Raw genomic sequence first — 26071 nt, 5'->3', positions numbered from 1 at the left:
GCAAAACACCTACATTGCCTTTAGCTAGTCCAGAATCTTGTTGCCACGTTACGTTGATCTTTGGCCTATTAAGATGCAACAATATTACACCAGCTCTCATATCTTTGCATTGGCTGTAAATGCAAGTGGCATGTCTGTGGCATAGCTTGCATTTCACATCACAGTCTTTACTCCAGTCCTGGAAAAGGAGAACTGTCACTTGTAAAGACAGAGCCTTCTTAACTAGGCACAGCAAAAGAGAATGGAATATGCTTCAACAAAGCCTTCTTAACTAGCCACAGCAAAGGAGAATGGAATATGCTTCAACAATATGCCAGCTTAATACATTTCAAGAAGTTAGCTACAGTGTTTCTTTTTAACAAAGAGGATCCACCTCTACTTGTAGTGTTTTATGTACAGAACAATCTTTTTACCAGTTAGCTCCCTCTTTCCTGATGACTTTGACCCACCTAATGAATGGATATGTTCTATATGTTGCTTTTATCATCTTGTTAGGTATTACTCATAAAATGCCAAGAAGCCTTGTGAACAAATACCATTAGTTTTGGTAGCTGTTAGCTCCCTTTGTCCATCCTGAATACACATTTACTACTGCCAATGAAAGGAGTAAATGTATAAGCATTTTTTGGAGTGCAAAACTAACTGTAGATGTTTGGTGAATACCAACAACTTTCAAGGTTTAGATGTTTAACAACTTTAGATGGTTGTTCTTATCCTGGAACCCCGACAGACTCAGATCCTTTGAGCACAATTCCTTATTCAGAAATTCAACCATAATGGCAGAATTTCAATTGGAACAAATCTCATTTAGGTGATTTTAAGACACATGCGATTATTTTATCTGCACATCAGTCAAGTTTGGGTACTCTGGATCTTTCCAGAACTGGGCCCAATGTATATAATTGATGTATCACATTCCAATAAAAAGAACAAAAAGGTGCTTTCTTAACTTTAAAGGAATATTTTGGTGGGCATGCTTTTAAGTTGAGTCCCCCGGTTAGTGAGTTGCCCACTGCATACTTGCACAGAAGCTCATCTAAGCTTTCTTGCATTTACTCATCTTCATTTTCAGCCAAGACTTGCGATTCATCTCCTTTAGTTCTAACACTTCATCTTCATTATGGGCTACGTCTTGCGATTCATCTCCTTTAGTTGTAGCACTGCAGTCTGTGAATTTTGTAAGCAGCTTATTTTTGTATACAGAACTTTCAGTTAAAATGAATGGAGAAATTGTTATTCTTTACTTGCGTGTTAATTGTTTCCAACATGTCATACTGGCTACAGGAAAAACACAATATCTACAGTTAATTCCACAAAAATATTTTGTATATAGGAGGTTCATAGTGCAGAAACCAACATACAAAAGATCTAAAAAACGAATAGCAAAATTCCATCATGTCGCAGTAAACAATACAGATTTAATGATGATTTTATTTTACAAGATACAAATTGCCAACTAATTTAGCAGTAATTAAAGTGCTTCATCTTTACAATACTCTCAAAACCCACCCTCCCTACATGTCTGAATATACATATGTTACATCATATATACACACACACTCACAGTATCATCCAATATTGTACATTCATTGTTTGATGGACAGGAAAATAGCCACTTTTTACTTTTATGCACCAAATTGTAGATTTAGAATTTTTCAACCATATGAGAAAACAACAAACATTTACATCCATTTAACTAAAAAAGTTCTTTTTTTTAACAAAACAAATTACGTTCATGTCAACTAGATATTCATGGCAAGCTTAAGTGCCTTGATAAAAGCTTATATACATTCACAGACAAAAACCTGGGACACACTGCTAAGGTTTGTTTTTGTTAAAGAGACTGCACTTCACATACAAAAATGGCAGTTCCATTCCCTTGGATACATCTTACACCTAAGGGCTATCAATACACTGAAAGAAAGCAAACAGAAAATTATTGTGCTAAAACCACATTTTTTATGAGGACCCCGGATACACCATTATTTTACAGTAAACGATATGCACAGAGGTGCCATTTTATGAGGCCAAAGTGAAAACTTAAAAAGTTCGCATCATCTCAGTAGGAACAACTGGCAGAACAATGGTGTAGAGATATAAATTGCTGTGAAGTCAATAGATTTGTAAATCATTTGGCAAAAATGATTCGATGATGGGTATTTGCAGCGCAAAATTTTAAAAAAGGAATGTCAGCATAGATCCCAGGAGTTGAATTAAAATAAGTTTTGAGGCCACATTTATGGCATTGTGGCCCGTAAGCAGGCTCCACATTAACCAGCAATTTCATGCAAAAGCTGCCTCAACATCACAGAGGTGCCTGCCAGTTGCCCAATCACGGAACTTTACCCTTCATTCCATGAAGAGACAAAGAACATCATGATATGTGGCTTGCCACATATATTGACACCAACATTTGGACTTACATCTTGCAAAAGTATTCCAGTGGATACATGTTTTGCTTCTAACCTGGTTGGCTTCCACTATTACTGTTCATTATTTGTCCCAGCTGCAATTAACAACATGCATACAATAAAAGTACGGAGTACTTTGTGAATATTCTTCTCTTGGGATTTTCAATTTGAGATAAAATTGAAACAGATTTCTCTTCCATATTAAAATCTGTATGTATATGATATATTCACTGCCTTGCTGTCTTCCTACTACCTGGACTGTTATATAGACCCTGGTCCCAATTGACCAGTCAATGTGTAAAACACATAGACAGTTTAACATTAAACATTGACTTTAATGTAATACAAGCAATGAACGCCTTAGTGACTCATTACCACAGCACAGCAAAGGGCTCCAGATAAGCAATTATTCATGAGTTGGTAGCATCTTCTGATGGTAATTCAGGCCCACTATGAGTAGAATACCCTGCTTTTCATACAAGTTATATGTCCACTTCCACTGTAATACTGTTTACAAAATTATACACCGTCTACTAAACAATTGTTCTGGGACTTTTTCATCCACACCTTTGTTGTGTCAATTGTAACAGACAGACGTCTTTCCTGCAAACACATTAAATATTGACAACTGTACCATTGTTAACACATCATATGTTCTGTATATGTTTCCAAGCCTGCTGAAATCAGAATAATATATGTCCAGTTTATTAATTCTACCTTAGCTAGTAACAAAAACATCATATTCATCCTATTCTATTCGGGATCCACAATAAATTATAATGCTGGTGCTTGCGAGGCATCTGTTTTGTTTGGAAGTACAGTGGTTCCAGGCTTTAATAAAATGTGTCAAAACATACAAAACCACAGAATCTACTTATTTCCTACTTGTTGCTCGTATATATAACTATTTAATCCTTCTCTGGTATGGTGAAGTAGCCAAACAACATTAATAAAATACAGTTTGTTCAGTCTCGAAAACCTGAAAACACCTTTTTTGAGGTTTTATACTGCATTTATGGAATGGAAATGAATAAATGTGCAGAGCTGCTGCTTTTAATTGACTGCCTACTCCTACCTCTGAAGTAACAGTTCCAGAGAAAAGACCCCGTTGTTTAACATTGAATTTATGCTGGCATATGGATCATATGATTACATCAAACAAAGGTGAACAGTGAAAGGGTATTAAAAAGCTGTCTATGCAGCACAAACAAAAATTATCTACCTTTTCTCAAAAAAAGAAGTTAAAACATATCTAAAATCATTTGTTTTTACTGAACAGAGTCAAAAAAGTCAATCAATTTTCAAATTAATTTTTTGTTACGATTTCTGCTTAATACCAGCCAACATAAAGTTTGCTAACACTGACTTTCCATTTTATCAAACTGCATTGACCTTTATCAGAGCATTGTGAAGGACATCCGCTTCCAAAATATTTGTGCCTGAAGTCTACTGTGAGAAATCACACATTTTTATATATTACTTTGTGCCACCTTCATTTTTTTTTCATTGTGCTGGTGGGCAGAAAATAGTGAAAAATATTATTTTAAAATACAAATTTGGGAGAAAATGTAATTTTAGTTTTGCGAAAAATTTGGGAGAAAATGAAATTTTAGTTTTGCGATAAATTGGGAGGGGCACAGTCAGTAAGGGGCTCACTTTTTTAATTGTACTGCATTTTTACCCCTTAATATAGATATCTGTGACTCCTGTGTTCGACTCCGTAATGTGTCAGTGGATGCAGTGTGGCCTCAGTGATTTGAACCAACACGGAAAAAAGCAGGCTAAAAATGAACAACATCAAAATGACACAATAGCATTACATGTTTTCCATTGATTTCTTCAAATAGCTTCGAACCAAATACACATTTTTGAGTTTTAAGAACTGTGCCAAAATAGTTTCCAAACATGTGAACATAACTTTCAGAAAAGGATTACTATACACAAAAGATACTTCATCATAAAGTGCTTAAAGCTTAGATTTGGTTTTCAAGGACACCTGAAATTGAATTAATTATTACTTCTGCTACCCCCACTTTTTACTTCCCAGATGCAACTCATACTGCGACTGATCATACAACCACACAATTTGTAATTTCCAAGTGGTTTTCCTGGAATTTTTCAGCAATGATGATCGCTCTTCTTCATCCGCAAAGTGAATTAAAAGAGGAGGTTCCGGGAATACAATGGAATAAGGATCAGACAACGACCTGTGGGTGTAGTCACCTGCATTGCAATACAGAGGGGCTGACTATTCCACCTCATAAAACTCATTAAACTACCTAGACTGCCTATAAATAACAAAGCAAAGAGTTCTATGTGGCAGTCACAAATTGTAAGTCTGTAATTCACACCGACTCTGCATCATATAGCCACGCAGCCAACCTCTGAATCGTCACGTACCCTAAGTTGCTCCCTGACTGGACAGTGATTATCAGGGTAACTGGGTGGAATGCACAAAAGATGTGTGAGGGATAAATCAACTGTTTTGTCGTCAAGGTTTGCAGTTTTAGACACGCTCCAACTGCTTCACGTGGAGGATTTTTAGGTTGCCCTTGAAGAGTATGGCAAGAGATGTAAAATTTTAGCTTTGTGATGCAGATTCATGAAGTTCTTCCAAACTGACGTGTGGATCGTTTTGGCACTTGGGTGTCTCTCCTTTAACAGCCATGCTGATAACCTTTAGCCATTTTTGCTTCAGATCCTCGCTGTCCGCCGCAAAATTGTGCACGGATATCGACTGGGTTAGTCTGAAAATGTGAGAGAACTCAGAGTTTCTTAGAGCTTCATCCACAGTGTAGCCCACCAACGGAATGGCTGCCTTAGCTTTAACGTCCTAGAAAATAAAGCAAAAATTTAGTTTTTCAATTTTTGGTATTGTTTTTTGAGAATAAAACATTGTTTGGCTCTAGCACTGTTTCTCCAGCGTACACTCTACAGCAACTAAGTGGTGAGTGACACAGCAGGACTAATTCAACTACAAGTCCAGGATCAGTGTTGCAGTGCACACGTCTCTCTATGCCTTTTCAGAATATGTAATGTGTAATCCGGATTTTCTTAAGAAAAATGTTGTTTACTGTGATAACATGGTTCGAACACTCTCTTTGGCTAAACAACAGTTAAGGAGCTACGTAACCTAGTATTAACAGCATAACACAGCAATTTCTACCTTTTGGTGGAAATTGCACCCGTTGTTTAAGGATATATAATAAGGAACTCAGACCTGAATATGGCAGGTGTGCCTCACCAGAGAATTGGGTTAGTTGACAGCAGTGTACAAACAGGCTCTGACAATAACGCATACCTGCACACTGCCCCCACACCCCGACCAAGAGATAGGTTTAAATGTTTAAATTCAAAGAATCCACTTGACAGGTAAGTACGGAAGGAAAACCTAGAATAAAATTCTTAAGAGGACACTCTGCCCAAATGCAGTAACAATCTACGACACATTTAGCAAGGATTTGCCAGAAATATAACACTTAACTCTACTGAATCAGATCACAGCTTAACCATAGCTTACCGATATAGGACAAAAGATAATAAGATGCGATGCAACAAGTGCAAGATGTGATAAATATAGTTCTAAAAAGGGCTCGAGTACAGTGTAGCTCCTTGAACATTTGTTTGAACACATCCCAAGTTTTTTCACTGAAACATTTATTTACCTTACCTGTCATATGGAAGTGCATATTCTCCTAAACCAACTTGGCAATGCCCTTTAAAGTGCATGTGCACTTGATCGTGCCACAGTACTGACTTTAAGGGCCCTTCCAGGGGTACCCATAGGGAAGCAACTTCTCCAAGGTATTGAGAACAGTGCAGAGGCATGAGGTGCGAGTAAGGACTGCTCTCAGCAGCGCTAGTAGGCAATGGTGGACGCTATTTGATAAATAAAAAATATAGTCGGTCATAGGGTCTTAAAATGCACCCAAATCCCTACATTTATACAGCCTTTATTGTGTTTATGTGGGGCCAACTTATCTGAGATGAAAGGAAGTTCTCTCCTTGGGGATAGGGAGGCATAGGACAAGACAATAGGCTGTTCTGGGAGCAGAGGGCACCCAACAGCAGGGGAGGGATGAGCGCTGCTATGGACAACAGCTGATTAAATAGATTTAACAGTTTAAAAGCTTAGGTTGAAAGGGAAATGCAGGCTTCTTTGATGACGTTCAGCTGCAACCAGACTGGACGTAGAGCAGGCTTCTGTATAACTGATAACATGCTCAAAGTGAACAATTTCATGGTAATATAGGCACTTCAGTGGTCTTTATCGCGAATGACCATGGCACACAAGCCAGACAGGCTGATGCCTGGAGTCTTTGAAAAAGCCCATGCAGGCGCGTGGAAAGGTAGAACATTCTGCTTCTGTATTTTACTGGAATGCCTGACATGAGTTCTCCCACCCAGCTCTACTCTAATGCCTGAAGCGTTTATCCACACATTCCATAACCTTCCCCCAAGATCTTCCTAGGGCTCACCACATGGAGAGGCTGGACCTGTTGGCTACAAGGAGAGTCCATTCTTGATATTAGCGGCTCCACTGCAACATTAACTGTAAGAACGCGCTGATATAGCGATTACTGTGTTGAGCGAACATAGCAAAGAAAGGGTAGTTCAGCTAACGTGCTAGACAATTCAACAATGTACTTACACATGTTTTGCCGTAAAAGGGTGCAGGACAGCTGCTTAACGGAAGGTCAGCATATCTGAACTTTTTGTTGGATAAGAATAACGAATGTATTTCAGTTTTTCCTTCTTTTTGAAATCCGCAGGGTTTTATCGGAGGAATAGAACACATTGGAAAGGGGTGGTGGTGCACTTGGTTTCTTTACAACCGCAAAACAATATGGGCAATACATCCTGTTGAAGACAGTGCTCTCTACCACAGAGCACACCTGGGCACTCTGCCTGGCTTTCTGACAATGCTTTCAAGTTAATTCTGATGCGGTTTTCTTTGTAATGCTTGGTTTTCTCTGAGCTGTTCGAGTATTGTTTTATAACTCTGCAAATTAGGTTTTGGGGCATAAGAGGAAGTTCCCAATGGCCCTGCATGAACTCAAGTCTACTGAGACATACCCTAAACTGTACCTCTCAGGACATTGTGAAGGCGAGTCTCAAATATATTTGCAACTTAAAAAAGCCATTTTAGAGAGGCCTACAATACTTATACAAAACTACAAAGACATTTAAAAAAAGATCCATAACTAATACATAATTAAGAGCACAGCATCATATCGTGATTTCTAATATATACCATAGAAAAAAAGGTTGAATCGCACTAAAACTTCCCTTATTTGCTAAAATAATCCAATATGCCAAAGAATTACTCATCGATCGCTCATGGTACTACCTACGACAAATTCTTTTTAGCACCCTTAGTCACAGTATAACAGCCAACATGTGCTTTGCCGAAAAATATACCGCCTCCTCGGGCTGATGGATTTGATAGAACAGCTGACCTAACTTCATAAGTCACATCCATTTGGGTAAAATGTATGTAGTTAATAGTGATATTGACGTCTGAGGTGAAAGATTTTAATCATTATGCATGAAATAATATTTAGTTGGAAAGGTTATCAGGATGTTCTAGTGCTCCCCTTATCATCAATCATCAATTCTTCGTCTGATACATGATCCAGGGACAAACTGGCAATGCCTACTGACAAAGGGAATTTACAATTAGGGATATTGATGTCCCTCACAACCCCTTTCAAGTAACTCTAGTCCTTTCTTTGGGAAACCCAAAAAGCAATTTGGTTCAATAATGTTTTAAGAAAGTAGAAAAATTACAGTGCAATACTGAGAGAATTAGGGACTGACATCTTGAAGCTAATTAGCCAGGTGGGGACAGCGACTACTTTATACTGCCAGACAATAAATTATCTCCATCACCTTGCGATATGTCTTGCAAGCATGCGTACTCACATGGGGAGAGCATATTTTCCTATGGGGTAAGAGATGGCCTTATCTATTGGGTAGATCCTGCCAGGCCACACAGCATGCAAGCTAAATACTGAAAAAAGCGAATTATTTAATTTTGTGCTCATTCCAGAGAGTATCAGAGCTTGTCTATAATAGGGGACAGGGATCCCACAAAAAGATTAAAGACAGGGGTAAAGACAGGTAAGGGATTTTTCCCCCATTCTCCACTGAGTAAAAAGGGTGTAGCCATCTCAACCAAAAAGGGTATATAGAAAACAAATCTTTGTAAGTCTGCAAGACTAAATGGAATTGACAAACAAGTTACTTACCTTCGAAAACGCATTTCCTTGTGGATACTCTAGCTAACTGTAGATTCTTCAACTTAGACTATTCCCAAGGTGTCAGACTAGAAACGGAAACATTTTCATAGTAGTACTGCAGCATAATTTGACAACACACTGCCCTGGAAGTGACGGAGCAGAGATGCATATAAGCAGCACCCCTGTGCACTGATGTCAGTTTCCTTTCTGTACTCTATACATGGCTTCAGATGTGGAGCGTGGCAATTTTTGGCAATAGTGTGTTGACTACTAAATTGGGATATTTTTGGCTGTTAAAAAGAAGCCACTCTACAGAATGGGAAAATGGGAGGGCAGTGAGGAATCTGTCTTTAGATACACTATTCACCCAAAAGATTTTTTTTTTTTAAAGGTATGGAATTTGTTCTTCCGATGGATATTTCTAACCACAGACTCCTCACCTTGGAATAGATACCAAAGCAGTGCCTCCTCACATGGAGGGTCTGTGCAGTATACTCAGGCTGAAAAGTCCTGCAGGATCGAACGGGTGAAATGTATTTCCGCTGAAGTTGGCTGCCAAGGCAGTAGTACTTTGGCCCATGTTGCATTCTAGCAGATGTCAAAGGCTGGCACTCTGCATGCCAATATAGTGGGCAGCAGCTTTAGCCCTGGTGTAATGGGCTCTCGGACATTTCAGGGGCGGATTCTTGGCCGTTGACTAGCAGATCTTAATGCAGAGGACTGTCAACCTCAACATGGTCTTATTCTGCACCCCCTTTACTTTCTTTGCACTAGAGAACCCCACAAAAAGCTGATTGTCTACTCAATTGTCCTTGGTAAAATGGAGTGGAAAGCCTAAGTCTTTTGAGGCTCCTAAACATGGGCATGGGGGGAGCAAAGAATACTGGTAGAGTGATGGAGTGCCCAATGTGGAAGGAAGTCACGATTTTAGGTAAGAAGGCCACCAGAGTCCTCAACACCAATTTTCTGGGAAAAAGCTGGTGGTTTGCTGTACAGAAAGTGCCTGTAGTTCACTCAGGCGAGAAGCTGATTTAATCACAATGAGGAAGACAGTCTGTAAAAGTCAGGAGACAGAGTGATAAGCTACTCATTGGCTCAAAGGGAGTACACATGAAAAACATAAATATCAAGTTATGATCCCACTGTGGCATCACAAACGGTTTGTAAGGGAACATGTATAGTGATCACTGGAGGCCATTGCTGGGCCAAAGACACAAACACAAGGATGTCCATCGGCTCTGAAGATCCAATCTTGCAAACACCAACAAGGCCATAATTTTGTCCCAGTCGCCGTCATACATGGATTTCGTAGAAGGGGGCATTGCAGTATGAGTGACATCCACCACCACAGGCAGCAAAGTAAATGTATTTAATTGCCACAGCTCAATCTCCATGTATGTAGATGTAGATTCTGGTGGAGGACCTTGCCCTCTTTCTGAGACAGAAGGTCCTTGTGAAGTGGCGGACTGTTTGGAGGACAGAGGCTCATGTCCAGGAATTCTGGGAACCGCACTCTCCTGGCCACACGAGGATGATGTGGGCCCGGACCTTCCTGATCTTATTCAGAACTAAGGATAGCAGATGAAGAAGCAGAAAGGCGTACAGGAGTCCCACATTCTATTCCTGATGGAATTTGCCTACTAACTAGTGTTCGTGCAGAAACTCATATGCACAAAACCTTTGACACTCAGCCGTCTCGTCGTTGGCGAAAAAATTTAGCCATGGTCCTCTGTCCATCTTGGGATGTAGACACCACTCATGATCGGCCAGATACTGCCTTTCAGTTTGTCTGTTCTAGCATTTATGGATCTTGCTAGGTGGTTTGAGAACAGGAAAGTGCCCTGGACCTTCAACCATCTCCTGAGGAGCAGAACCTCCTGACACAGGAGCCAGAGCCCCACTTCACTCTGCTTTCTGCAGTACCACATAGTGGTGCTGTTGTCCTGCGCTGGACAGCAGGCCTTCATGGCCAGATGAGTGGCCCGCAACTCAAGTAGATTGATGTGGGGCCCTTCCTCCACCATAGACCAGAGCTCCCTGACCTCCACCGTCCACCGTCCACTAATGACTTCACTAGTCCATCAGGAAAGCATGCATCATCAATGCCAGCTTTGGTAGGGGTAGAAAGAGTGGCCTGCCACTAGACAAATTGTGTTCAAACAGTCAACAATGCAAATCTTGAGTCTTCTCCTCTGAGACCTAGATGGCGTTGGCCACATTTCCCTGATGCTGGAACTACTGGAACTTGAAGCTCCATTGCAGAGCTTGAATGTGCCATCTGGCATAGCTGCTGAGGAGTATACAAGAGTCTAAGAGGCCACGAAGTCTCAGAGCTGCTCTCACCGTGATTCAGGATGAGCCTGAAACACCTGGATCATGGCACGAATGTCCTGGACTCATTATGTAAGAGGGTAAGTCTTGAACTCTGCTGTGTCCAGGATCACCCCAATAATTGGAAGTCTATGAGAGGCAATCATAAGACTTTGGCACATTGATAGTAAACCCTAACAATGTAAAAACTGTTGCAGTCATCCTGAGGTGGTCCACGACGGACTGCGATCCGACAGCTAATCATCAAGGTACAGTAATACTTGTATCCTCAACATCCAAAAATAGGCAGTGACCAGTCACTGCCATTATTTTTTAAACACCCTTGGTGCACTGGTGAGGCCAAAGAGGAATATGGCAAACTGAAAATGCTCCTGGCCTACCTTAAACTGCAGAAAACATCTGTGGGACTGCAAGATGAGTATATGAAAATACACGTCCTGAATGTCCAAGGACAAAATTCTGCTGCAGAGGTCCACAGTATCTGGGCCCTGAATTCTTCCTTCCACAAGAAGGCATTCAAAAGCTGAAGGTCCACAAAAGGCATGAGGCCCAATCCTTCTCCGGAACAAGACAATAGCGAGTGTAACAACCCATCCATTTTCCAAGTCCACTCTTCTTGGATGTTTGGCCAACCCTGAAATACCAGGTGTCCCGGATGGTGACCCGATGATGAAACATACATACCACTAGAATGGATACACTAGTGGTGATGAAACATGGCACTAGAACACACTAGTGGGTAAGGATATCTTAAAAAACATTTTTGTGGGACTTGTAATACAAAATTGGCCTGTTCAGGTTCCACTTTCCCTTGTTTTCTGATTCTGTCTCTGGAAGCAGAATGGAAGTATGGCCATTGCTTCTCTCCACCCCTCCTCTCCCTTTTTTGGTGATATTTGGGATGTCACCCCCAAGGAGCGCCCTGGAGCTATGTTTTTTTTTTTTTTTTTACAGAGTTTTATATAGCGCGAACTTGACCCGAATCGGGTATCAGAGCGCTTTACATAGCACCAGTTGCATTACATGAGTACACATACATTTTTTTTCGGTACGGGAAGATTAAGTGATTTGGCCAGAATCACAGGATGTTCAGCGTCATTGCCGAGACTCAAACCCAGTTCCCAAGATTCGAGGTCGACCGCCTTAGCCATTAAGCCAACTCCTCTCCGTTGTATTTAAAGTATTCCACAGCAGAGTCTGCCTTCTTACCATAAAGGTGGGACCGATTCAAGGGCATATCCATTTGGGAGGAATGTACGTCGCCGTAGAAAATTGTGTCTCACAGTCATGCATCTACCGACAACACTGGTGCTTTCCCAGGCAGTCCGTAGAGTCCACACATCCATGGGTAACATATTTTGCCACGTCCTTTCCATCACGTATAATCTCAGCCAAAGACGCCTTAGGTCTTGCGGGACTGACGGCAAGATCTCACTGGTCATGTCCCAAATGGTATATGTGTAGTGGCCCAGTAGACAAACAGCATTTATGGACTCTAGTGCTAGACTGGCAGAAGAAAACGTGCTTTTGAAAAGCATCTTATCCATTGCATTCCCTATTCTGAGGAGTGTTTGGAAAAGGATTCACCTTACTGGTCGAGGCCTTTACAATAAGACTCTCTGGGGTAGGATTGTTGCATAAGTTATGACTTTGGCATAACTCTACAAGATATGCTTTCCCACCCACGTGTGGCACAAGTGGACTTGGTTCAATGCACTAGCGATGAATGTGAAAGATAGTTTTTGTTGCCCGCAAGATGCTATTCAATGTGCAATTGATATAGAAGTATGGCTCGTGGGTACTAACAATACCATAAAGGGCTAAAGGGCACTGTGGAAACAGTTAAATAACCTTATTTCGTTAGTCACAGTATCAATCACACTGTACTAAGAAGAATGAACACTATTAAAGTATTTATTACTACAGGAACAATTGGTTTGTCAGTACATCTACAACAACTACATTGAAAATCAAAAAAACTGTAAAAAGGCATGTTATAAAGAACGAGAATAAAATGAACATTTCTAGCATTATTAAAATGTTATTAATCTAGTACCTATCAGCCTGTTTACTTCTATGTGCAATACTATGAGAGCATTTAAGGCAGAGCAACTTGCAGTCTAGAGTTTCTTAGGGAGAAGAGACACACTGAACACCTTGTTGACAGTAAAAGGCTGCCTTTATCGGCAGAGGCGCGAATATAGTGTTCCCTGCGAAGGGCAAACACACACTGCAGTAGCAGTCAGTCGATCTTCCTCCGGGAATCCGCATTATCAGCTTCAGGCGAGATGTAGCAGCTTCAAAGTGTGAAGTGTGCCAGCAGTATGTGAGACCCTCACTGGCAGAATCTCAGGTGATAATCTGGGTGAAGGACTTCTGTTAACAAGTGGTCGGCTTTATATACTAAAACTGGAATTTCTGATATAAGTTTGGGACTTTCTGACATTATGTGAATCAAGGTATGTGACCTATACGTTTCCTTATGAACATATAAGGTAAATGGACGTAAATTCAGACTACATTATTTTGGTGATATGTCTGTATGTGTTCTTAATTATCCTTGACATAGTGGAAAGTAGACATTTGACCCATACAAATGTAGCAAAGATGATCCTAAATGTGTCATTAATCGAATGGCTTGACACTTTCACAGTTCTTAGAAAGATAAGGTCAGGCAACTTCTTGCTTTGAATGGCAGACATGACAATGATTCTGCATAAATCAGGAAAGATGTTGACTCCCATTGTACGAGAGAGCGAAGATGGAGACCTCCTCTAGTCATAATGGAGTCGGTGCCTACATAAGATAGAGCCGGAGCTCAGAGACTTTACATCAGGATGCTTGTGATATCTGGCCACCTGAAAATTCACAGGTGGGGAAGAGCAAGGCTTTGACCAAGTAGACATCAAAGTGTCAGTGAGTGCATCATTAGATAGAACTAAGGGCTCAGAGGTCACTGGCCCAGGCTACAAAAATGTCAGAACATTTGATTTGGTCATCTCAATGGAGGATAGCTCCAATTCTAGTGTCTCAGCTTCCCTTCAAACAACCACTGCCAATAGGGCACTTTCTTCCTTTCGTGTCCCAAGTGGCAAGTCACGAGGAGGTATGCAGCCTACCGGCTTTCTGTTAGTCAATGTATAGTGCATCATAGTATAATGAGGGGGAGCAAGCAGTCCCCTCCACACTCATCATCATAATCTTGGGGTGCCCCTTTCTGGCATAGCATTTTTTTTGTTTTATATAGATAAAACTCATCCCAAAGGTATTGGAGCGCTTTACATTAGCCACAGTTACATTTCAAAAGGTCACATTCATTTGTTAAGGCATGGGAAAATTAAGTTATATGCCCACAATCACAGGGCCCTGAGCCGACACGGAGTCTTGAACCTGGTTCCCCAGTTCCAAAGTCTGTAGCTCTGGTAGTAATGCCACATCCTCTACCAGCCAGGACCAGTCAGAACCAAAAAGATAATGGAGCCTCTGCGGATAGGTGCACTATGGCTGAGGTTCTGGGTTAGAGTCGGGTTGGATGATGACTGGGAGTGGTTTCGTGAACCCAACTGGAGGCCCTTGGGTTTCATGGGGCCTAAAGGCATACCAGAAGGAGATGGAAACACACTGAACATTTTCAGCAGTGTCGACAGCAGGCTGGGAAAGTTGGAGAGTGTAGGGACCAACTGAGGAATCCTGAGACCTTGAAAAAGTAGGAATGACGTGACACTCTCACACCTTCTCTCTGGAGTCAGAATGGCAGGATGAGGTCGAGACCTGCTTAGTTTTCTTATGCTTTGATTTCAACTTATCAGAGGACTTTGAGCGCAAAGATGAACAGTCGCAGAAGCGGCCTCGAGCCCAGGTTAGAGTCTGAGCCCATGGCTTGGAGAGTGAGCGGGACCCACACTCAAAGCCACAACTATTTCTTGTTTTCAGCAGCATACAACTTCACCTCTGGGTCTCAAATCACCTTCGGGTGCAAGAGGCGGCACTTAGCACACAACTTAGAGGCGTGTTCAGAGCAGATATACCAAAGATACACCTTTTGTGGGTCCTTTGAAGACGTTGGAAAACTGACAAGAAACAGGAATGGAAGTCCATACCTGCGTTGGGAGGGAAAGACAAAAAGTAACTTTTCTCTCTCTTGCAGTTAATTTACAATCAAAGAGGAATGGTCTGAGTGGAGAATGGGAGGTGATGTGGAACTGAAGGTAATGGCCTGACCAGAGCTCTTTCTCTCTAATGTAGTGAAAAGAGATCTAAAGTATAAAAAACTTTCGGAAGAAATAAAATAGTAATGATCAACCCTCGTGAGTGTGAAGATGGATAACTGCCACAGAAATGGAGACCATAATACATGCCTGACTGAGCAGGTTGGTTCGTTCCAAGGAGATGATAATACTTCCAGACTGATGGGGTTTACTCCTACCTAGAAAGATAGTACATCCTTTGTCATTAAAGCGACCCATTGATTAAAGCTAGACCTTTAAAAAAAAAAAAAAAAAACTTTTATTCTAGAGTCAAGTATGGTCTTTACAAGAACATAGCGAGAATCTCCCTTAAGGTCTTCCTTGCCCAGGCTCATTCACCTTTTTATATCTCTTTCCAGTGTTAAGTTTAGATTTATCTTTCCTTCAACAAGCCTAAGGTGATCAAACCTCAATAGTTGAGTATCTGCCAATGTAAATCATGATGTGAGCCCAGTTCCCGCCTAACCACCCGTACAGTAGCGTTAGGTGGAAGATTTAAAATATGTTTCAAACAGTGGCTTTCTATATCATCTCAGGTGGCTCTGTGTCACAAGCTTATAGCTCAGCTATGGAACCATTCTACTTTTTAAATCCTGCAATAAAGTTAAGACCCATATGGATGATTTAATTTAGCTAGTCCTCCAGTGGTTACTTGGGCCTTAACAGACATCTGATGGAAATACTTAGCCCACCTGAAGGAACCAGAGATAGTCAGGTCTAACTATTTATGGGAGTGGGCTCTCTCCATGTTGTGTCCTCCTAGGCACTGAAAGCATTTATCATATTTCTCAGCAAATAATAAACCTTTAGACACTCAATCAATCAGATCAAATACTGTGCAGAAGTTGATGAAGCAACTGTATATACTATAAATGTGCTCCACTGAATTACATTCAAAGGCCCAAAGAGAAAAACAATAATCCAAGATAGCATGACCTTCATGGAAACTGACTTGTTCAGGAGCAAACAAGCTGTTCTCCAAGATCCATGCCTTCAGATGTTGGAGGAAAACTTTCCACCACATCTTAGCAATCCCATCTATCAAACGTATCAGCTGATAGTTAGATGGAAGAGTTAAGTAGCCCCTTATGTATACGGTTTTCATCATGCCTGCTTCCCAGGATTCTGGAAAGTTGCCAGATTGGGTTACCCATTGGAAAAAAGGTAATAATCTTTGTGCCCACCAATGCACACTATATTTCAGCACCATAGCTGGTAAGGTTAAATTCTGGACTACTTCTCTAATACTTTCATACATCAATCAAAATGGTTATTATCCACATTATAGGAAGCCACAAAGGGCCATTTGGATGACTATACAATTTCAACAAATTGATGACCTACAAATCCTTAGTAACTACATAAGCCAATGAGGTCACATTACCCCTGATTTACTAGTTGTCAACATTTCCGAGTCTCCCCTGATAATACAATCATTCCAATTTCTGTCTAATTATTGTATTAAACTTGATTTTATTTTCCTTAATTAAGGTTCTATAGTAGGAGTTACTTACCTTCGGTAACAATGTATCTGGTAGAGACGTTGTCTAGCCGCAGATTCCTTAACTTAGAATATCTCCAGGTGTCAGACTGGATCCGGAAAAAACTTTGCAGCAGCACCTCTGCACGCTGGGTATGTCGCCACACGACCCCGCCCTGACGGCGTCCACGTACGTGACGTCAGCGAGGCCATATAAGTCCCTCCCGGTGCTCTGCCGTCAGTTTTCTTCGGAGAAACTTTTCCGCGACCCGACGCGGAGCCACCAATAAAAAAACGGAGAAAGGATGGGAACAGTGTGCGATGGATGAAAATTCATGAATAAATAAGGAGGATGGTGCAGACACCATCGTAAAAGACAGAATTAGACACTACCTACATATAGGTGAAAAAGTTGTGAGAAAGAACCTCGCAAGCTAAGTGAAGACCCATCCTTAGTGTAAGAAGGGAAGAACATCTCAGACATAAACAGACTGTTAGTACCATGCAGAATAACAGACAAAAATAGACTGTCAGTACCGTGCAGATCTGTGCGGTCCAGCAAGAATGGAGCACAGAGAGAACAACAGTCCACCGCAGGAATGAAAAAGTCTGGCACTACCCCTGTAGTAACGGAGGTCTGAAACAGAGGCAAACAGAGCCCCAAAGAAGACTACCATAGAGGAGCCCAGAACCCTGAGCCAACAGAGAAGGCGGAAGACAGCAGGAGAAGAAGAAAAGGAAGAGGAATCTCCTGGTGAAGGACAATCGAAAAGGCCTCATTCTACAGATAAGAAACCTTTAAGAGGGAGGCAATGGTAGAATTGTGACAGAAACCCCTGAGGGAGTCAGTGGTATTATGGCAAGTCTCAAAGGGATGCAACAATGTAAGCACCAATGAGAGAAAAAAACAATGCCAACTGTAACAGGGGGGCCAGCGGAGAACCCCACTTGGCAAGGCCCTCGCAGAACGGGGAGGCTGGGTGGGCGTTAAGGAATCTGCAGCTAGACAACGTCTCTACCAGATACATCGTTACTGAAGGTAAGTAACTCATATATCTGATAGAGACATCTAGCCGCAGGTTCCTTAACTTATAATAGATACCACAGCCATACCCCAAAGGGGAGGTGGGTCTGCGACAGATTAACAGACAGCGCCAAGCATCCGATCCGGCAACAGAGTGACGGATAAAGGGAGGAGGCTGTGGCGAAACAGCCCGACAGCAACCCAAGCAGCTCAGAAGAGCAGAAATAACGGGATGGGAGATATCCTAAAAATGCCAGAATGGCGCTACGCCATACCCATATTAACAAGCATTTGCAATGCAATAGGTCTCGCATTAGTAAAAGTTTGAGCTTTTGGCGTTGCAAATAATAATGCAACACCAATAGCTCAAATTTTTAGTAATGCGAGGCCTATTGCCAACAGACAGCTACACAAAAATAACGATGAACACAAAAATCCCTCTCAATAGAAAGCAACAAGCTCCAGACTCCAATGCCAAACAATTGCTTAACCTCAGGGTGACGGGGTGCCAGGTCGAACATTCGCAAAATGTTTCAGTTACTCTCTCCATCTCGACGGCAGGATACAGTATTGTTGCATAATAACAAAATAATTAATCATAAATAATTTGTAAAACGTGAAAACTTGTGCCGTGGTTGCGTTGAAAGGTGGGCCAGGCGTTCCTCCAGTGATTGCGGCCTTCAAATGCACAGGATGTCTTTTTAATTCAACTGCTGATTAATATATTTAAATTCAATTAAAGAAACGAAACAAAAAGCTGAATGCTGGCAGTACTGACCCAGCCTGAATCGCCCGGGGACGCGTGTAGGTTTCCAAGAAATTTTTGTTCCATTTACTGCTGCGCTGTGAAAGGCGTTAACGAAGGGGTTGTGTGGTGCCCGAGGCGGATTCTTAGATCTTAATCATAAAAGCCTTACGCACGCACAGCCAGATTGACTTAGATAGATAGAGTGGCACAGACATCCATGCCCATGCACTTTTAAAGAAATACACAAACCCGCACACTCAGCTAGAAGGGAATTCACACACAAAGGCGGCCAAAAAGATTACATTATGGACTTGGCCCATTTAGAGGTGCTGGCAATGGTAAAATCGACCGAAAATTATGTTTTTACTAAATGTAAATGCAGGTACGTAGCTTCAGATGGGCTGTTTGGGCGGGACACCCCCTTATGATTTCTCAGTCCGGTCATGCTGCGAATTGCCATGCCAGGGTGCAAGGCGAGCGATCAATGGGCAGGTACCGCCGCCATGGCACCTCATTTACGAAGAGTCAAGAGAACAGTTAATGCAATTTACAACCAGCTCTGATAATATGAAAAGACAAGCGTGACCAAGGCGGACCGCACTGAAAGCGGACCACGCTGAAAATAAAGATACACAATACCATCACAAAACACATGCCAGCAGGGGGAGGAGAGGCTGTCAGGCCGGGGGCACCCACCTTCCTGCGCAGCCGCAGCTGGCCGGTAAGGATCGCCAGAAGGGTGGGGTCAGGCTCCTTCACACTCACGCACACATGCCAGCACGGGGTGTCAGGCAGATTACGTGCACATGCCAGCAGGGGGTGTCAGGCTTGTCCACACTCACTCACACATGCCAGCAGGGGGGGTGTCAGGCTCGTTCCAACTCACTCACACATGCCAGCAGGGGGGTGCCAGGCTCGTTCACACTCACTCACACATGCCAGCAGGGGTATGCCAGGCTTGTTCACACTCACACATGCCAGCAGGGGGTGTCCGGCCGATCACTCTCACATGCCAGGAGGGGGTGGGGAGGGTGTCTGCCGGGGGCACCCACCTTCCTGCGCAGCCTCAGCTGGCCGGTAAGGATCACCAGCAGGAGCATCTTGAGCAGCAGTGTGTTCTCCATCCTTATGGCCGTGCGAGGGCTGCTCTCTGCCGAGGGTCACCGAGCAGTGCGTGGCTGCGCTGGGAAGAGGCACTAGGTAGTCAAAGGGGGGGAGGAAGGTGACTCAAAGGGCAGGGAGTAAGACAAAAGGGGGTCGAAGAGGAGGCAGGGAGAGGAGGGGAGAGAGCTGCGAGGGAGGAAGAGAGGGGGCCTCAATGGGCGGGAGAACCTGAGCGTGGGCTGAAACGCCGGAGGGAGGGAAAGCGAAAGCACGCCATGCGCGCGTTGAGGGATACGCATGCACTGGCTGAGGGCGGCTGGTGCGTGTGTGTTTGTTGGAGCAGGGGGCGTAGAACTCGGCGAAGCAGGCGCTGCAGGAGTTCAGCAGGTGAGAGCAGGCCGAGTCGGAGTACAAGATGACCAGCGGGTCTTCCCGGGAGTACATGCCGGCCCAGCGACTGCAAAATATTCATTGTTGCTTTGAATTGCGCTTGCATTAGTGCTTTGCCTACCAGGCACTAGGACCGGGGGCTCATGCCGATATGTTTAGCTGCCCGGGGACTGCCCCAGGGTAGCCAGCGATGGGGGTGGCTGGCCCGCTTTGGATTACACTCGGGCAAGACTGCCCGCGAGTTCTCTCCTCGCTTCCCCCTTCAGCCAGACCGGGTTTCCTGACAGCCGGGATCACAGATCCTTTATCCTGTCCCTAGGGGGGGGTGATAGCGCGACGGCCTAGGGGTGCAAGGCACACGACACGCGTTGTGTAGAGCAACACAACATAATGGCTAGAGCGTGGGACTTTGAAGCTGGGGAATCCAGTTCGAGTCTCGGCACCGACCCTCAAACATCCGGTGATTCTGGGCAAATCGCCTAGCTCCCAGCGCTAAAAAGGAATGGGCCCGCTTGTTTACGCTTGAATGAAGAAGGCAGTATAGGGCGCCCTGAGCACCAACCCTCCCGTTCGCTATTAGCGGATGTAGCGCGGCATGTAGTATGACGGAGCGCGCATAAGGCTCGAACCTGTTAATATGTACACATTGAAATGGCGCAAGGGGCGCGAGCACTGGAGTTCGAGGGCTAGGTAATTACCGCAGCATGTGGGTACCAAGGTACAGGTGGCGCAGGTCCATCGTACCTCTCTGGTGTGGTTCTTGTATTTTTACCGCTGCGCCATAGCCATAGTTCAGGAATTGAGAGGGGCCCGAGTCTTTATGAGCGCGTTCACAAAGAAACTACTGCCCCGAGCCTAATTAACACGGCACCAAGCACCAGCTGTACATGTTACATGCAAGCGCCAAAAGCCCTGCGGATGCCCAAATGCTGCGTTTTTAACGAGTGAATGTTCACGAAAGTGAAACTGCATGCTGACTTGCGAGGGAAGGGGGACAGGAGATGTGCACGCCGCGTGGCTGTAAGCGCGTACACCAACTCAAATCCGCCAAGAGCCTGCGCGTGCCCATCTCCTGTCCCACTTCCGAGGCAAGTCAGCAACAATAGATCTCGCTGGCGACAGCGCTTCGCGCTGCGTTCGCCAGGCGAGACCTAAAAAGGGGGCAGGTAGAATGGCCTGAGCCATATACCAGAGCAAAGAAAGAGAGAAAGAAAGAAGGAAGGATCACTCTCCGCTGAATGGCGCAAAATTAGGACACCGACTCAGTTTAAAAGAACCAGAAGAGATGCAACCAGAGCCTAACAGACTAGCCCATAGAAGGAAGGCTGAAGGAGCAGGTGCCAAAAGCAAGAGCTAGAACCTGAGCAATGCGATTGGAATAGGCGGCGGGACAAGAAACATACCAAGTGCACACCCAATCCCAAAAAGGGGAAATAGGGGGAAATTGCATCCATGTTAAACCTGCAGAAGCAGGTAGAAACACGCAGCAGGCAAACGGCCACAGAGACCTCAAAGTGGCTTATACAAAAAGCTTAAGAGTGCCCGACCAGGCAGTATGAAGCCAAAGCGAGAAACAACCCACAATATAGACTTGCAGGCAGTAGTCAAAGACCACTGCCATCATAAGAGCTGTCCGGCAGGCGTAGCGTTAACAATTGGAAAGAGCCTCAGAATCCGAGACCAAACACTCCAGAAAAGGCACGTACAGTGTGGAACACCAAAAAGGGAGCATTTGTCAAATTGGGAAATCACCCCAGTAAGCGGAAGCAAGGAGGAACCTATGGGCAACTTGCAACAACTCAGAAAAGCTCCCCCACACATCGCAGTCCCGAAAAGAGGTGGCGATGTAGGAAGAGGAATACCAAAGCAACCTGCACATATACATAAATGTATAAACATATAAATATGTAGAGAGAGAACAAGCCAGGAGCATGAACATGTCCATACCGGAGCATACCTAGTACAGTAAGGGCAGGTAGGAGCCGGTTTTGAAGAGAGCATGAAACCTCCCAAGGAGGTGGAACAGGCAACAGGCGCAAGAAGATGGCACCAGGGAAAAACATAGAACGCCGTACAACGGATCACCAAGCAACGCATGGAGCCCACAGGATCTCCAGGCCCAGGTGAGATGAGCAAAGCTATATAATAGCATACCAGTACCCCACATGGTGTATGCATACCCCAAACAATGGGAACACCTCTTAGGGCAATAAGCCAGGCCAAAAGAGTGCAGTAACGAACTGAACCCGTTAACATGAGTTCCGAGCCGCATGACTTAACCGAGCAGAGCCACCGGCTCAATACTACAGCCAGAGGACCAGACACAGCAATCTGTGGAACACGGACCTACTGGCTGCCCAAAGCAAAACGCATCCAAGGGATGCCAATAAAAGGGTAATCACTCTTGACCACAGGAAAAGAAGACGTAAGGCTCACCTCCCATGTAAAACACAGAGTGCAGCTAAATGATGTGAAATGAAAAAGTACCACCACGGAAGAAAGGCCTAAGAAGACCTAAGTGGGAGAACGAAAGCCCGCAAGGAGCCGATGAACCGCCGACTCGCCTTGAGCATCAAACAGTAAAACCCATCAAAGGGTAAGTCAACCAATCGCTCCTGGGTATTTTCGGGGAAGACACTATCGCGTAACCAATCGTGACGCCTTAAGGCAACAGAGCACGCCATAGCACGTCCCAAAGAATCCGCAGTATCTGAAGCTGAGCAGATTGTGAATTCGGCAAGGTCGCGGCCATCCCGGAGGAGGCGAAGGAGATCAACCCGAGCACCTTCAGAGGTGGCCAAAAGCAATGACTCTGCAGAGTCCCACAGGGCAGAAGTAGCCCGTGCTGAAACACACATTGTATTCAAGGATCATCTGCGGCGTGCCTCAAGGATCCTCACTCAGTCCAACGCTCTTCAATATCTACACGAGCCCCCTCGCCGCCATCGCACGAACGCAACATCAACATCATCTCCTATGCCGACGACACCCAGCTGATACTCTCCCTCACCAAGGACCCAGCCATCGCCAAAACCAACCTTCAGGAAGGTATGAAAGAGGTAGCAGAATGGATGAAGCACAGCCGTCTTAAGCTCAACTCGGACAAGACGGAGGTCCTCATCCTCGAACAATCCCCATTTGCCTGGGACGACTCCTGGTAGCCCTCGGCGCTGGGCACCGCACCGACACCCATGGACCACGCACACAACCTGGGATTCATCTCACAATGACCAAACAAGTCAACGCCGTCTCATCCTCATGCTTCAACACCCTGTGCATGCTTCGAAAGATCTTCCGATGGATCCCCACAGAAACCAGAAGAACAGTCTCCCATGGCCCAGCCGTCTGGACTACGGGAACGCCCTATACGCAGGAACCACCGCCAAACGTCAGAATCGCCTCCAGCGCATACAGAACGCCTCCACACGACTCATCCTCAACATCCCTCACCACAGCCACATATCCACCCACCTGAGGAACCTCCACTGGCTCCCCGTCAACAAAAGAATCACGTTCAGACTGCTCACCCACGCATACAAAGCGCTCCACAACATGGGCAGCGAATACCTCAACGGACACCTCTCGTTCTACACCCCCACCCGCCAGCTTCGCTCCACCAGCCTCGCCCTCGCCATCGTCCCACGGATTCACAGAACCACCACCGGGGGAAGATCATTCTCCTACCTGGCAGCGATGACCTGGAACTCCCTCCCCATTTACCTACGACTGACCCAGGACCATCTCAGCTTCAGGAAGCACCTCAAGACCTGGCAGTAGCAGCGCCCCGCCCCCCCCCCCGGCGCCTTGAGACCCTCATGGGTGAGTAGCGCGCTCTATAAATGGAAATGATTGATTGATTGATTGATAGTAGGGCCGCACTAGTGGAGGCAAAGACGTTCCTGCCCCATGACTCTAGCCATCTGGACTCCCGAGAGGGAGGAAGCATTAGAGGAGGCAGGGCGGGGAAAGCAGTCTGCAACACAAACCCTTGCACATCAGGGTGTACAAAAAGACAGACGGGATCATGCGGAACTGGACGGTGGCAGTGCAAAACTGAACAAGCCACCGGATCGCCTGAAGCCGGCCGGACCCAGGTACCTAAAAGGGTATCATAAAGGGAAGCCTCAAAGGGTAGAAGCGGCTCCACAGTCCCGGACCCCCGATGAAGGACCTCAAGCAAGGGGTCAACAGATAAGGGGGCAGAAGGGGGTTGCATGCTCAAAATGCTGGTGGCCAATGAGACCCTCCTCAATAAAGCCGCACCGGCCTCGGTAGCCCTCCACAGAGGAGACAACAACTCATCAGTGGGGGAGGGTTGTAAATGGACCCTCCCCAGACAGGGTGCGACCAATGTTCCACAGAAGGGAGTCCCATTGAAGAATGAGGATACTGAGGCGAGCCCCCCGAGCCATGGTGAGATCCTTGATTAAAAAACCGAACCTCGACCCAGGAGACCTGGCGAATTATCGCCCGATATCCTTGTTACCCGGGATGGGGAAATTAACCGAAAAACTGATAAATATTCAATTGGCAGCATTTCTGGAGAAATACAAGCTTCTCCACCCATCCCAGACGGGTTTTAGGAAGGGACAAGGCACGGAGACGGCATTGTTGAGGGTGGTAGAAGAGGCCAGAGGGATTTTGGATGCTGGTGGCAGCGCGGCCATTATCCTTCTGGACCTCAGTGCCGCCTTCGACACGGTAAGTCATCACCTGTTGCTGGCGCGACTTCAAAATATCGGAGTAGCTGGGAAAGCCTTGGAATGGCTGAGATCCTTCCTTGAGGAAAGATATTTTCAAGTGTTTGACGGAAACAACTGCTCTCGCCTTTTCCCGTTACAGTGTGGGGTTCCACAGGGGTCGTCCCTTAGCCCCACACTGTTCAACGTTTACATGGCCCCGTTGGCGGAATTAGTAACTCCGTTCGGCATCCAGCTAATAAGCTACGCGGACGACACCCAGTTGGTGTTTTCCCTGCAGCAAACAGATGCCCCCCCGAACAACTTGGCTAATTGTTTGGAGGTGGTGGTAAATTGGATGCACGTGTCTCAGCTCAGACTCAATGGAGGAAAAACTGAGCTGATGCTCCTAGGAAAACAGGATATTCCCGAAAGTCTAGCTTGGCCGGCGTGCATGGGTGCCAGACCATCGCCCAAGCCGAAAATAAAGAGTTTGGGCTTTTGGCTGGACAACGCCCTGTCCTTCGATACGCAGGCCAGAAAGACGTCTGCAGTCTGTCATGGGATACTTAAGTCCCTGCGCAAAATCCTGCCCCAACTTCCTGAAAAAGCAAGGAAAACCGTAGTTCAGTCTCTGGTGTTATCCCGAATTGACTACGGGAATGCGATTTATCTTGGGGCACCGGTATCCACTTTTAAGACCCTACAAGTGGCGCAGAATTATGCTGCCAGAATTCTGACGGGAACTAGTCGGTATATGTCGGCGAAGCCAGCACTAAGATCACTTCACTGGCTCCCGGTGAGGGAACGGGTGCGATTCAAATCCCTATGCATAACCTACAAGATCCTGCATGGAGAAGGTCCCTCCATTCTGGAAAACTTGATAAGTCCCTACAAGCCCCAACTTAACCTCCGCTCGAGCGAACATAATCTGGCAATCATTCCCAGAATAAAACGAGCACGATCGGGCGGTCGACTCTTCTCTGAATGGCGCAAAATTAGGACACCGACTCAGTTTAAAAGAACCAGAAGAGATGCAACCAGAGCCTAACAGACTAGCCCATAGAAGGAAGGCTGAAGGAGCAGGTGCCAAAAGCAAGAGCTAGAACCTGAGCAATGCGATTGGAATAGGCGGCGGGACAAGAAACATACCAAGTGCACACCCAATCCCAAAAAGGGGAAATAGGGGGAAATTGCATCCATGTTAAACCTGCAGAAGCAGGTAGAAACACGCAGCAGGCAAACGGCCACAGAGACCTCAAAGTGGCTTATACAAAAAGCTTAAGAGTGCCCGACCAGGCAGTATGAAGCCAAAGCGAGAAACAACCCACAATATAGACTTGCAGGCAGTAGTCAAAGACCACTGCCATCATAAGAGCTGTCCGGCAGGCGTAGCGTTAACAATTGGAAAGAGC

At 44.9% G+C, this 26071-nt stretch overlaps 1 protein-coding gene across 5 annotated transcripts in view; it reads right to left on the bottom strand.

Annotated features, from left to right (window-relative positions):
- Positions 1-1413: 1413 nt before the first annotated feature.
- The window catches only part of FGD4 (FYVE, RhoGEF and PH domain containing 4), a 597812-nt gene continuing 573154 nt past the window's right edge, over positions 1414-26071 (bottom strand). For all 5 annotated transcript variants that reach the window (XM_085652397.1, XM_085652400.1, XM_085652401.1 and 2 more), the window contains exon 17: positions 1414-5244. In XM_085652397.1, coding sequence (XP_085508523.1) covers positions 4993-5244 — 252 coding nt within the window. In that variant the 3' untranslated portion in view covers positions 1414-4992. The remainder of the gene's footprint in view (positions 5245-26071) is intronic.

This window comes from Triturus cristatus, chromosome 4_1, assembly GCF_964204655.1.
Source record: "Triturus cristatus chromosome 4_1, aTriCri1.1, whole genome shotgun sequence".
Lineage (NCBI taxonomy): Eukaryota > Metazoa > Chordata > Amphibia > Caudata > Salamandridae > Triturus > Triturus cristatus.
This window is presented reverse-complemented; position numbering and strand designations above follow the sequence as displayed.